The sequence below is a fragment of the Lactuca saligna genome, chromosome 3 (genome assembly GCF_052625555.1).
Source record: "Lactuca saligna cultivar CGN05327 chromosome 3, ASM5262555v1, whole genome shotgun sequence".
NCBI lineage: Eukaryota > Viridiplantae > Streptophyta > Magnoliopsida > Asterales > Asteraceae > Lactuca > Lactuca saligna.
The window spans coordinates 6,966,128-6,980,410 of record NC_136419.1 but is presented as its reverse complement, the minus strand read 5'-3'; the positions used below and the strand labels follow the sequence as shown (position 1 = coordinate 6,980,410).

The window sequence follows — 14,283 nt, the reverse complement described above, 5'->3', positions numbered from 1 at the left end:
TACTATGTCCACCTCGTATCTTTTTCTCGGTGAAAAGTGAAAACTCAGCAGTCAGCATATTTGAAAGTCTCATATCGCAAAGAATAGATTTCATAATTTAAGGTATGCAAACATTATAAATATGTAATACACAATTTATTTATTTTCTAAAAAAAAAACCAAACACCTGTAGAAAAAATTTAAAGGTATGCAATTGAAATCGAGTCGGGAGGCGTGAAAGGGAATCTGTTGTCCGAATTGTTCATGTTCTTTTAGCTTGCACGATCGATGGTAAGGAGTACAGTCATAGACACGTTGATGTTTTGGTGCCCCTCCTCTGCTTCTTGTTCTTTGTGTTTGTTGAATGTTGATGCTCTCCAACTGTTTGTACAAATGCCTGACCTACATTTTGGTGTTTCGATCTCAGCTAATTTGATTTCAGCTTGGTTACCTAGTTCCCGTCTAGCTTGCTTGCTTAATTTCTTCTTGTAGTTCTGGTCTCTTGGGTTTACTTTACAATTTACATGCCTCGCTCGGTTCTGCTACTTGCTACTGCATAAAAGTAAACTATTATCGGGGGTCAGTCTTATATGATTTCATATTTTCTCCTTGTACTTGTCGTCAAAGAGAGTGGTAGTGGTGCCCCTTATATGATTTCAAATGTTATTGATAAAACTCAGGGTAGTCAGAGTTTAGAATCCGCTTGAAAAGATTTCAAATGCATATAAAGAGCTAATTTTTGAATAATGAATTGACAGATGAAGCACATGAAGCCGCTGAGTCTGTACCAGAAGTTGCTGAAAACGCCTGCTGGAGAACGAGGGCGGTTGCTTGGTTTAGATGTCGGTGATAAGTATGTTGGCCTCGCGGTTTCAGATGTTAACAATAAAGTTGCTTCACCTTTAAGGTAACTTATCAACATGTTTTTCATAAATGCTTCTTCTATATTGATTTTATAAAGTCACTCCACCTTCCAGTTTATGTTTCATACTTGTTTGTAATAACTAATATGCATCAGCATGCGATAACAGAGTAGGTTGTTTTCATGTTGCAGTGTCCTGGTTAGGAAGAAAAGCAATATCGGTTTGATGGCTATTGATTTTGAATTTCTGGTTAGTTTGAACCCAACCAAAATGCTCTCTTTTATGTAATTTTTTTGCTCCTTATTATAGTCAGTCACAAGGGAGTAAGCTTTTTGTTGTTATAAAGACTACTGTTTTACTTTATTTGGGATCATTGAGTAATTTGAGGGTTTATTTTATTCTTGTTTTTGTGTGCAGATATCAAAACTGTCTTTGTCGGCTTTTATTGTTGGGTGCCCATATGACAGACAAAGAAACTGTCCAGAAGTATGTTATTTTTAATGTAGAAAATTTATTGACTTTGGAATTTATGACTGAATTTGTTCACTTGTGTTAGGCTACCCAAGTGAAAGTATTTATTGACAGCCTTTGTAAAACGGGGAAACTTGAAGGTGTTGGATATACATTTTGGGACGAGTGCTTCACATCAAAGGTGTCATAATATGTTCTATCACATCCCCCATTTTCTATTGAACAATATATCTATTATTTTTTTTTTTGACATTTATCTCACAAATGTTGGCTTATTCTTGAAAATTTGAATGTTGTCACACTGAAAATTGAATCGGCAACAGAATGTGGATCTATTGTTGGAGCCATTGAAATTCTCCACAGTGGAAGCAAAAACAATAAATGACAAATTTGCGGCTGTTGGAATACTGCAGGTATTCAAAATTTTTAAACCCATAATATAATGCAGTTGTTGAACAAGAGAAAAAAACATGTATCATGCTGATGTTTTTTTTTGAAAGAGAAATAGTAATCTGAAATGAGGATTCATTAGTCATTTATGGGTGTTGGCAGGGATATCTGGATTATGTTAACAGGAATGTGGAGACAGAGCAAAGCCAATAAAGATCCCTCCTTGTTCTAGACCATCACTATGATGATTCAAATATTAAATTACAAATCCTACAATTTGGGTTGCATTTCAACTTTGAAATGTAATGTCAATAGAGGAGTTATAATTTAGATCATACCAGTAGCTTAGTTTGGCCTGATTATTGTATTCCTTCTTCAACAATTATGTATGTAATAATAGATTCTTATAGATAGATATCTCAAAGACATATTATGGAAGGTCTTATTTAATTTGTGTATCAAGTTTTATTGTGGGTCCTTTTTTGTATTTTGACAAGGGAATGGTTAAACACCCAATTTACTAAATAGACATCTTTTACTAAAAAAACACCCTTAATCAAATGTCATAACTATACTAATTATTATTAAATAATAATTAAAAAACACTTTTTAGTTAAAAATACCTTTGGCAATTGGGATTTTCTAACATGTACCAAAACCCCTAAATGAAAAATTCTTAATTATGAGAAATATTATCATAATTAAATGTGAAATACCTTAATTATAGAAATATATTTCATTAAAAAATGTTAAATATATTATGATTATGGAGAATATTTTTTATAATTAATGCATTTCACATTAAATTATAGTAATATTTTCCATAATTAATGGGTATTATGTGTCTTTAAACCATCCATTATATTCATCACAACTACTATAATGGTGAATATTATTTATCACCACATCCAACTACTAAACCTATGAGATATCCACCAAAAAAGGGAAAATGATTTATAAGGGTAAGAATATTATAAAAACGTTAAAAAAAAAACCATTGAAGTTTTGCTTGTTTAAAAAATATCATCCAACTAAAGTCATTGTATTAAAAATACCAGCCAAGTTTAAGTTTTGTTCAAATCCAACCTCCTGGTAACCTGTTATTATGGGTTATAAGATGAGTTGGATTAAAAATAATTTAGATAAGATGTACTTTTTCTGAGATAAGATGACACTGTCTCCGGTTGGTACGATTTCAATTCACAAAAAATAATTTAGACATCCAAGATCTTGGATGGCAAAGGTGTTCCCAAGTTGAGTAACAATATTGTTTATCGCATCACTATTGTTGCCTGTGAGGATTATGTCATCAACGTAAATCAGCATGTAGAGGAGAGTACCACCTTGGGAGTAGATGAAGAGCGAGGGATCTGTCTTGGATCCATGAAAACCGAGAAGAAGCAGAGCTTGAGTTAGACGTTGAAACCAAGCCCGGGGGGCCTGTTTCAGGCCATATATAGATTTTTTAGCAGACAAACGTGATCTGGGTGCTTTGGATCCACAAGACCTGGTGGTTGTTTCATATATACTGTTTTGGCAAGAGTTCCATGGAGAAAAGCATGTCTGTGACGTCATTCAACAAATCTATTTTGAGCACTTGTGTGGGGATAAGAACGCTGATGAATAATACCTAGATTTGTAAAAAGGTTGGATAGAGGGCGGAATTCTCCACCCCAGTCAGGCTGAACACGCTTGAGTTTTGTGGAAAATTGTCTTTCAACCATTGTAATAAAATTTTGAAAGATGTTGAATACATCAGATTTTTGAGACATAGGGAAGAACCATATATAACGAGAAAAATAATCAACACATAATAGAAAATAACGATGACCATTAGATGAAAGAACGGGAGCAGGCCCCCACACATCACAATAAACTAAATCAAGTATTTTATTACTACGAAAAGAAGATACATGTAAACGTAATTTTGAAGATTTTTCCAAGTTGACATGATGAACAAAAACTAGAAGAAGACTTGTTTGTAACAGGAAGTGAAAAATTAGAAAACATAAAATTTAAAAGACTCTGATGAGGATGTCCAAGTCGTCGATGCCATATGACAGGAGATGCACGGGCAGCCGAGAAAGCAACAGGAGAAGTAGACTTGGACCGGAACGACTGAGGCTTGAGCTTGTAGAGACCATCTTCACTGGGGCCCGTGAGAAGAGTAGTGCGTGCAGACATGTCCTTAATGACAAAAAAAGAAGAGTGAAATTCAAAAAAGACATTATTATCTAAACAAAATTTTTGAACTGAAAGAAGTTGTTTTGTGATGTATGGAACGTGTAAGATGTTTGTGAGCTGAAAAGTTTTGTTTGGTGAGAAGATACGAGAGGAACCAATGTGGAGAATAGGAAAACCCTTACCGTCACTGACATGTGGATTGTCATTACCCTGGTACGTGCGAGAATCGTCCATGCTGGCAAGATCAGGCGTGGTGTGAGCATTGGCACCGGTGTCAGGAAACCATGAGCTGGAGCCTGCGGGGATATGACTCTCAACAAGGTTGGCAATGTTGCGCGGACGGATAGTAGATGGATCTCTGTTTGGACATTGTGATGGAAGATGACCAATGCCACACCGATTGCATGTGCCATAGACGGTGTTTTGGTTTGAAGCCCAGCTGAATTGGCGGTCACCTCGTGCACGATTGCTGTTAGGGCGAGAGGATCCATGTCTTCCACGAGTGTAGGAGCCACGGTTGTTGTTTCGAGATCCATAATAGGCTTGAGGACCTGTTGGTTGAGAGCCAGAGATTGAGTTTGGTACAATGTTGAAGCCGAGGGAGTTGAGGGAAGTAGTATGAGGACCCAGTTGAGCTGCCAATGTTGATGCATAAGGTGTTGAGGTTGCATTTGTAGTTGTGTGGAACGCTTGAACAACTGGTGTTGTAGGGTTCCGTGTTTTTCCTATCATGAAGTCATGATCACTAAGATGAGCATGTAGTTGAGTGAATGGGGTAGGAAACTGTCTGGCTGTGATTGTAGCTTTAAGACTGTTGTATTCTTCTCTTAGACCAGAAACAACAAGCGTAACTAAATCTTTGTCCGATACAGGAGATCCAATAGCCGCTAAAGCATCAGCATATTCTTGAGCGCGATTCAAATATGCATTAGTAGTTTCATCTCCCTTCATCTTGATTCTCAATAATTGTGTTTTGAGAGTATATTCTCGAGATGAGGAGTGTGGAGCATATGCACGTTCAAGAGAAAGCCAGAGTTCTTGAGAGGCGGTACCTTGTACGTGTCGAAAAGATGCTTCTGAGATTGTGGAGATTATCAGCATGCGTACGTGGGCATCATTAGCGACCCAAATAGAGTAGTTTGGGTTGTCTCTTGGTTCAGGTTTCAGATCAGCAGCTGTGGCTGCTGCAGGAGGAAGTTGTTTTTCAGGGCACATAATTGTACCGTCTACATAGCCATAAAGATTGTTTGTAATAAGAAAGGGTTTGATCATGGCTTTCCAGTATGCGTAATTGGTTGGAGAGAGGGTAAAAGCAAACTTGTGAGTATTGTGAGAATGCTTCTCAGCAGTAGTGAAGCTAGCAAGAAGAGCCATGGAGGATGATTAGTATCTGCTTGGTCAATTGTAGTAGAAGATTCATCGGCAATTTGTGTGGCCGACAGAATTGTTTTTACGGTTAGGCTAGATCCCATGCTCTGATACCATTATGATTTGTAATTATATTTTGATTATTAAAAAATTGTACATGGTTTAATGTATATATATATATATATATATATATATATATATATATATATATATATATATATATATATATATATATATATATATATTAATTACACTTAGATACCATCTATTATAACTATACTATAAATATGTATAATATCACAGATTGAAAAACATGTTAGACTGAAATAGTTTTGGTCTAAATTAAATGATGTCAATGTTTTTTGGTTATTTATTTTGAACTTACATTCACAGGGGCAGTTTGGTCAAAAACTGTTAAAGTCACTCATTTTTAACCAAAAAAAATTATATACAAGAGCAGTTTGGTTACAAACTGTTAAAGTCATTCATTTTTAACCATATATATATATATATATATATATATATATATATATATATATATATATATATATATATGGGCAGTTTGGTCACAACCTATTAAAGTCACTCATTTTTAACCCAAAAAAATTGTAACATGGGCATAAAACAGAATATAAAACATTAGATGTACAAACAAATTTAAAGGGCATAAAAAGTAGATGATATTCATTACAAACATGTGCGTAAGGCACTATGGCCCGATTTGGAAGACAATAACACATATCACGACATTTATCCCTTATCAAATTTCGAATGTAGATAATGAATTCCTTGAACTCCATGTTTCGTAAGTCCATCCCCGTAACAGAATTCTTATCAGAATTGAAGTAAATCAAAGGCTCAGGAACAAACATTTCATTATGATAAACATGTATACTAAGCGCACCATCTGTTGAGAACAACATTGAAAAAAAGTCAAAGTCAAGTTGTTGAAGGTTTAAGCACTGCAAAAGTCAAAGCCAAAGATTAGCAAGTCACATAATCACATTAGAGAGAAAGTCAATATATAAACTTAACATATGCTAAAATGACATAATAATTACAACAATGTACTTTAAACACCTTTATACTCTCGGTTCACATTTATACTAATGACAACAATTTACTTTCAAGACCACTTGTAATTAAACTAAAACTACAACTTAACAAACTTAAAATCATCGAAAAAATACCATAATCTGAGTTTTTAAGAAGCTTTAGCAACCACATCACAAGTCGTATGTGGACTAGGAAAATCTTTAAAAATCGAACTAAACCTACACCTTAATAAGTTAACTACATCTTAATGAGTATTTGAAGAATAAAAAAATTACATAAACCCTATAGACATTTCTTCACAATCTGGAATAGAAATCGATTCAAGATGAGACTACAACTTACATGAAGATGAACATATCCGGTTGTAGAAAGAAATCGGCTTCACATTATGTTGGATGCACTAATGAACGATCGAACCCTAAAAATTCTTCACTGAACCCAAGACGATTCTTCACTCTCTTCCTGTAGTTGTTCCTCTAATTGACGAATCTGAATAGAAAAGCCTTTAATCCACGTACGCTCCCTTAATCGAACATATCAGGTTGCATAGGTCTATGTCATTTATTTTTCCTTGTCACCGGTAAACTCTAAAAGTTAACCTACACTTGCCGGTTACATAGGTAACATTTGATCAAAAGAAATAGTCTGTTGGTGTTTTTCACTATAAAAGCTTTAGTTGGATGGTATTTTTTGAACATACAAAACTACAATGGTTTTTTTGAACATTTTTGAAACATTCTTACTTTTATAAGTCATTTTCCCATAAAAAATGTATATTTTAATTAATTAAAATGTAGAGAGAGGTAGAGAAAGATAAAAAGATGATTGGGTGTGGTGGTTAGTGTTCCCCACCACAATTGACCACAGAAATATCTCACCACTAGTCAAACACATTGACCACAGAAATATCCCACTACTAGTCAAACACCTGGGATAGTGACAAATAATCATGAATCCCCTGATGACAAACATACTGTATGGTCTTATGCTATAGGATGTGATAGTTTTTTTGTTAATGGTATAAGTGTGTCACATAGGATGCCACGTAAGCGTTTGTTTTTTTACCAATCTTTGCGTATGATAAGGGTGTTGTCATATTTTTGCCTATGAAATTATTTCCTAACCATAACCATATACTACCACTATTGTGTATTTTTTCAAATGCATCAAAGTACAAACTATTGATGCAACTCAACAAAAATGGGGAGTGTTTTATAACAACAAAAATATGTCTCTTCAGTGTCAATAGTATGTGGGATTTGCAGCCGACAACAAAATTGGTTGCGGGGGGATGTTTGCAGCCGCAATATGTGCCGATGGCAAACAAACGGGTTATCCTTAGGCTAAGAGGAGTGGGATACAAACCCACACATGAAATCCTACATGCCATCCCAAAAAACTAGTGAACACCATCCCAAGGTTTGGTGACTTGGTGTGGCTAGAGTGCAAAGACTGGCCAAGACAACCAATCACAAATAAGCAGTAATAGTACCAGTAACAGTAACGTGACTTTCATCTATTTTCTTTTAATTTGTAGTTACATATATGGTCTCTGAAAATGTATCTTTGTTTCTCATTATACCCTTGAAATTAAGCCTTCAACTAGCTCTCTCTCTCTCTCTCTCTCTATATATATATATATATATATATATATATATATATATATATATATATATATATATATATATATATATATATATATTAATGAAATATGGTTTTATTATTCTATGTTTTTAAAATATATATATTTATGTTTTAAATTATTTATTTATTTAATTTAATCATAAAAAAGTAAAAAATGAAAAAGAGATAATTGTGGAGTGGTAACCATTTCCTATGTGTAGTGAGTTGGTGGTGAAGCTGACGTGACAACACTTTTTCGGTGGGTTGGTGGTGACCACTTCCCACAGCCTTAGGACTCATATTAAAATGCATTATAATTAAGTAATAATTGATTTTTATTTTTAATTAATAAATTATTTTTTACATATACATCTTTGTCTAAGTAATGATTTTTTTTTAACAAAATTATCTTAATTTTTTTTTTCAATTTTTTAGTATTCTTTAAGACTTGCATTTTTTTTTTTTTTTTAAAATCTATTACATTTTTATAACACTTTTTTTTTCACTTTTTAATTTTATTTTTTTAACATTTATGCAACCATTTTTAACTTTTTATAAATTTTTAAACTTCTTTTAGATATTTTTTAAGCTCTTTTAATATACTACGAAGGTTTAAGAAGGATCATTTCTTTTTAGATTTTATTAAGGGAAGTGATTCGTACACCACAGTTTTTTGCCGTACACAACAATTTATGCGTTATAGAGTTGTACAATACAACACTTTAAAGCACAAATTGTTGTGTATGGAAAAAAAGTGTTGTGTACGAATCAGTTCCCTTTTATTAAACAGTTTAAAAATGTTATCTGAACCTTAATTTTTGTAAAGTTTTCATTTATTTATTTTTATGACGTTTCAAACTTATTAAATATTTATATTTATATTTTTTCAACAGTTGTAAAAAAGTTTAAAAAGGTTGTAATTCAATTTAAAAAGGTTAGTAAAGAAAGTTAACAAAAATATGTTAAAAAGTTTAAAAATAGTGTAAAATAATTTATAAAAGGGCTGAAAATGTTAAAAAGATTATATGAAAAATTTTAGAAAAAAATTGTAAAATAATTTTTGAAAGAGCTATATTATCATGTTTAAAAACATTAATTATATTTTCATACGAGCAAATAACTTTTTTTTTTGAACATCGTAAGTAACTTTCTGGAAAAGACCAAAATGACCATGGGTAGTGTGTGTCCGTCTCCTCCTACCAGGCAGCTGAAAGGGCTAAACATGGAAAACGAAAAGTCTCTCTCTTGTTTTATAAGATGTATCTAATGCATCGACACTTTCAGTCATGTTTACATACTTCCAAATATGGGTTATTCAATGGGTATGTGATATTCGTCTTTGAAAATTGTCTTTCTTTATACGGGTGAGTGAAAAGTTGAGTCTATTTATGAATTGCAGGTTCATACAAGCTAAATACAAGTGGTGTTAGCAGTGGTGACCAGGGATCAAGCGGATATGGTGGAATCTTGAGGGATGAAAATGGGCGCTGGATCAGAGGGTTTACAGGTCATCTTGGAACTGGTTCAATGTGCATTGAAGCTGAATTATTGGCCATTTTAAAAGGAGTCGACTTAATTGATAGCTTAAGATTACAAAACACCACATTGGAAACTGATTCTTTAGATGCTTTCAAAGCTTATGAGAAACCTGATATGTATACAAAAAGTTCAGTTTGGATGACAAAGATCTCAGATTGCCAAAAGCTGGTCAAGAAAAACGAAATTACTCTGAGTTCCATAACTCCTGAAGAAAACAAGTGTGCAAGGTTTCTTGCAGAACTTGCCATGGATGAAGAAGAAGATGATGATGATGATTATGCAGATGTGCTTGATGCTCCTCCAGGCATTGAAAGTCTCATTATGGCTGATAAGCCCAAATTGTCCAATGATTAGATTTAGTTGTTTATTGGTTAGTATTTTTTTCCTGGGAAGATGTTATAATGCGTTTTGATTCTCTTGAAATCTGGATTTTATTCTTTTCTATATCTTGGTCTCAATCACATTTGGTCATGCTTCCTAGGAATTAAATTTGTTTCAAGACCATATACGTGTTTTTTTTGTTAATCTCTTTTAATCTTTTCATAGTAATGTTTTTAAAATGTATGGCTAGGTCGGCCCTAGAACGTGGGGGCCCTGAGCAACAGCCCCGGGCCATGCTAAATCCCCAAATAGTGATTAATACTATATATATATATATATATATATATATATATATATATATATATATATATATATATATATATATATATATATATATATATATATATATATATATATATATATATATACACACACACGAAAAGCTTTTTATATTAAGCTTTGTTCGTGTTCCTCACGCATAGTTTTGTTTTGGCGCGTCTCAGTTTCTCCTTTTCCATATTGTGCGCGTGGGGATGGAAATTTTCATAAATAAGAATTCAACCTTCTTCCAAATGAGTCATCTGCTCTTCATTATCTTAAGGAAGACACGTTTCATGCAAAAGGACACTACTTTCTCTTCTTTCACCATTCCCAACACATACCTAGAGATCATCGTCTCCTTCCCTTCTCCCTCTGCCTCTACTTCTCTATTTCTTTTCTCCTGCTGTTCCTCTCTCTAGAAAGCGATTCAGACATTCAAATTGACTGGACTCTTAAAATTGTTCAACTTCTCTTCTCTTTCTATTCCTCAGGTATTAAAACTCTATACGATCTTCAATTTCTATTTCCTTTATTCTATTTCATGTTCGTTTATCTATGATTTCTATTTGTGCAACAATGTTGAGAAATCATCCTTCAATATGGCTAAAAAAGAGGAGGTGAATAAGAGGTATGTATAAACAATACACCATCGTCTCTCTCTCTCTCTCTCTCTCTCTCTCTCTCTCTATAACTTCATTCCATGGTTATCCGTCATCTTTATCTTCTTGCATCAGATTGAACTTCACCTATTCTGACAATTTTTTTCTTTTTATTTTGTTTATTTCATCTCGTTTTTATCGATTCCTGATTTGGTGGTCATGTTGATGGGAAAAAAGCGCATGAAATTGATGGAGGGTTCACGAAGTTTGCGTTAAGGCTAATGTTTCTCTCCTTACGAGAACTTTGATATCATCAGTTTAATGGATTGGCCTCCATCTTCTTCTATCCATTGAAAAACCGGCGAATTCTTCTAGGTTGAGGTAAACTCTCAAATGGAACCAACTTCTTGTTTGATGTAATCGATTTGGATGTTTTAAATCATGCGGTTCTCACTTGATTTTATTTGTTTCTGGTTTCGTTTTTTCCTGGGGATTGTGGTGAATGCGACGATAGGTTTTCTATGCTCCGATGGGGTAAAACTTAGGTATGCTGCAAGCAGTCTATGAAATTGAGGCATGTGATTATCAATACTTTACTTGTGAAGTTGTATTTTACGGATTATTGTGGATTTTATTTGAATTTGAAAACTGAGTAAGAAAGCTTCATAATGAGATGTGTACTGAAATCAATAGATTCAAAGGTGTGAAAGCATCTTCTCACCTCCCGTTCTTACTTATGTCAAACGGAGGTAAAAAAGAGGCAAGGCAGGTGCCCTCAATTAACTGGTAATTTGAATTGCCTTCATTATAGGGACTCTGCAGATTGAGAATTTTCAGAATTGCCTCCATTATAGAGACTCTGCAGATTGGAAGAAAATTAGTCTCTATTAGGAAACATAATAATTAATACATCAAAGTTGTCTTCTCCTGAAGGCGATGTAATATTGAGAATTTTCAGAACTAGCTTTTGCTCGTCGACTTAGGTTTTAATTTTCAACTGAACTTATGTAATAACTTATCCCACTCGCATTGTAACCTTTTCAATTGAATCCAATATGGAGTTTTTTAAGCATAGTTAGAACAAGCATTTGGTGGAGGTTTGAGGCTACGAACAAAGGTAATCCCGTTTTTTTTTCCGTAATCTTTGTAATTCGAGTGAAATGATATATTGATTTGGGATTTTAGCTAAATAATTTACTGAAATATGGGGCTTATCAAGTTTATTTACCAATGATATCCAGAAAGCTCTAGCGTGATAGCTGCTTGAGTACTTTTTAAATCTTAATCTTGTCATCTGAATGTGGCTGGCTGGTTGAACTTTATTACATAAGTTAATGCCAATTTGAGCTCATAATCAGGTTTGTGGAGTTCAATTTCGTCATTTTTTTTTTAAGTATTATAATTTGATTCTGATTGCGGATTTGTTTATATATTATATAATATGATCTGTTGATTGTATTCTGATCGTCATTGTGAAGATAAAATGCCATGGGAGTAGAACCATGTTGTAGCAAATGTAGAAGAGGGTAAGTAAAGTTCAAATATCTTTATGAATTCATCTTCCATTACATAAATTTTTTCTTCTTCACACCTGTAAATATGGTTTTAGTGTCGATAAATGCAAATTAATCATTTTAACATTATTATGCCAGTGACAACTTCCTAAAATTGAAAGGTATATTAAAATTTTAGTTCTTTTAGGTCAAATAGTCAAATTTTGAGAAACAGTCGAGAAGTTAAGTTACATTAAGAAAACTCAAACTTCTTAATGATAAGAACACCCCCTTTATTATTTTGAAATTTATGTAGGTCAAAAAATTTCTAACTTATATAAGATTATCAATCCATGTCTAGATTATCAATCCATGTCTGACATTTTCAATCCATTTCAACTTAATGGTTTTGCTTGCTTGTGCAGTTCTTTCTTTTCGATATATAATTGTTATAAGGATATTGAAGACACGAACTACTAGGGTGAAATTGTAGGGAATGGATGTCTCAGCTCATTTACCGGTTTTTTGAATTTAAACCATTGTGTCAAATTTCCATACATTGTGTCAAATTTCCTATTCTTGGGCCGTGCTTGTAAACATCCCTAGTATATATATATATATATATATATATATATATATATATATATATATATAGTTTTGAGATAATAAAAAATATATTTTCCCCTAAAATAACAAAAGACCCTTGTAATTCATCTGGTTGAACTGTAGAAATGTATCTATATGGGGTTTTGCGTTCGAACCTTGTACAAATCCAGATTAGTTATATTTTACTCAAATGTTATGGCCCCTCTAAAAATGCAATGTGTATTAAGCTTGTAAATTTAACAAAATTTTTTGAAGTGTGGCAGTGAAGGGTCTTAACTTTTATTTTGCCCCAAACCTCAAATCGTCTTGGACCGACACTGACCGACACTGTTGTATGTGCACTTTTAATTGGATTAAGCATAGTAGTAATGCCAAGTTGATAGATTGGCCTAGTTGGTAACTTAGTTATATTTGGCTTGAGCTCCTTGCCTGTGCTTTTTATTTTATTTAACGATACCGTTAAAAAAAACGACCCACAATCAACTAGTAAATATATTTATTAAAAGGAAAGTGAAATATTAAATTAAAATGCAACAATGTTATCTTTTTTTCCGGTATATAAAGTAGCATTTACTGTAGCTATATTTAGCTAATAGAATAATTTAATAAAGAAAAAAAAAAAAAAGCTCAAAAGGTAAAATGTTAGTTTTAAAGTTCTAATAAAATAAAGTGACAAATCAAATCAAACTTAGATAAAGATAAAATTCTTACATATTGTGAGAATTATAAAATATAATATTTGTCATAATTTAAAGAAGAAATCACACAGTCGGTCTTTGTGGTTAAACTACATATTTAATACTTTGAGAACAACATTGAAAAACGTTGTGTGGCCTATATGGTTTCTAATTTTTTTTGCCCTTAGTTCTTTTTTGTATTTTCGTTTAATTTTAGATTTTAGTCTTGTCTATGTACCCCTCATATTAGGGTATATCTGTTATTTCACTATGAGTTCCCCAACTTAGTTTAAACCCCCTTCCCCACCCCAAAGACAAACGATTTCATCACTTATCTTCTTCCCAACGCAATATGGATACAACAAAATGCAATGACATTGTTTTAATCAACATATAAGCAAAATAAACAACAAAAACATCATCATATATTGCACAACCATGTATCAAATATCCATGACATAAACCTAAAAAAACTATCAAATAACCATTCAATTGTTTTGACAAACATAAATGATGGGATTTATACAAAACAAAATCACATCTTGTGCAGATAAATAAAACCCTAAGTTTGCATACATCCTAAGGATATAGGTTTTCACTATTGAATGCAATAATCAATTTGATTATCAAGAACCCTATGATTTTCGAAAATCATAAATGGGTATAAAAACATACCTTTTGATTATGCTAGTAGATAATCAAAGTAGAAACCTTCTTGAAATTGTTTGAAGCTAGCACCACAAATGTCGTGCCTCTAATGGTTCACACCCAACCCTAGAATCAAGGAGGCTTA

The 14,283-nt window shown here is 32.9% G+C and overlaps 2 protein-coding genes and 1 long non-coding RNA gene across 6 annotated transcripts; all 3 read left to right on the top strand.

Moving 5' to 3' along the window:
* Positions 1-4: 4 nt before the first annotated feature.
* LOC145033389 (Polynucleotidyl transferase, ribonuclease H-like superfamily protein) lies at positions 5-2,171 on the top strand. 3 transcript variants are annotated; one of them, XM_078982023.1, is made up of 8 exons: positions 136-270; positions 407-558; positions 738-886; positions 1,034-1,091; positions 1,260-1,328; positions 1,399-1,494; positions 1,637-1,726; positions 1,866-2,171. In XM_078982023.1, exons 3-8 carry the CDS (start codon positions 738-740, stop codon positions 1,914-1,916), a joined length of 513 nt encoding a protein of 170 aa, XP_078838149.1. In that variant the 5' UTR covers positions 136-270; positions 407-558; the 3' UTR covers positions 1,917-2,171. The 3 variants fall into 3 exon arrangements, with proteins under 3 accessions (XP_078838150.1, XP_078838148.1, XP_078838149.1); XM_078982024.1 differs by lacking the exons at positions 136-270; positions 407-558 and adding an exon at positions 5-102; XM_078982022.1 differs by lacking the exon at positions 407-558 and having other exon boundaries at positions 123-270.
* A 7,081-nt stretch (positions 2,172-9,252) lies between these two features.
* Positions 9,253-9,827, top strand: LOC145035167 (uncharacterized). Its single transcript, XM_078983757.1, has 2 exons — positions 9,253-9,256; positions 9,334-9,827. Exons 1-2 carry the CDS (start codon positions 9,253-9,255, stop codon positions 9,825-9,827), a joined length of 498 nt encoding a protein of 165 aa, XP_078839883.1.
* Positions 9,828-10,302: 475 nt separating this feature from the next.
* Positions 10,303-12,829, top strand: LOC145033388 (uncharacterized). Of its 2 annotated transcripts, XR_013677518.1 has the most exons (7): positions 10,303-10,606; positions 10,700-10,743; positions 10,952-11,095; positions 11,229-11,831; positions 11,956-12,072; positions 12,193-12,240; positions 12,633-12,829. It is a non-coding gene; the product is annotated as an uncharacterized LOC145033388 (long non-coding RNA). The 2 variants fall into 2 exon arrangements; XR_013677517.1 differs by lacking the exon at positions 10,303-10,606 and having other exon boundaries at positions 10,613-10,743.
* The last annotated feature ends 1,454 nt before the right edge of the window (positions 12,830-14,283 follow it).

Excerpts from the sequence above, each read along its gene's own strand:
- LOC145033389 (XM_078982022.1), top strand. Across the intron at positions 887-1,033 it reads AAAGTTGCTTCACCTTTAAG|TGTCCTGGTTAGGAAGAAAA; the intron begins GTAACTTATCAA and ends TTCATGTTGCAG. Across the intron at positions 1,727-1,865 it reads CGGCTGTTGGAATACTGCAG|GGATATCTGGATTATGTTAA; the intron begins GTATTCAAAATT and ends GGGTGTTGGCAG.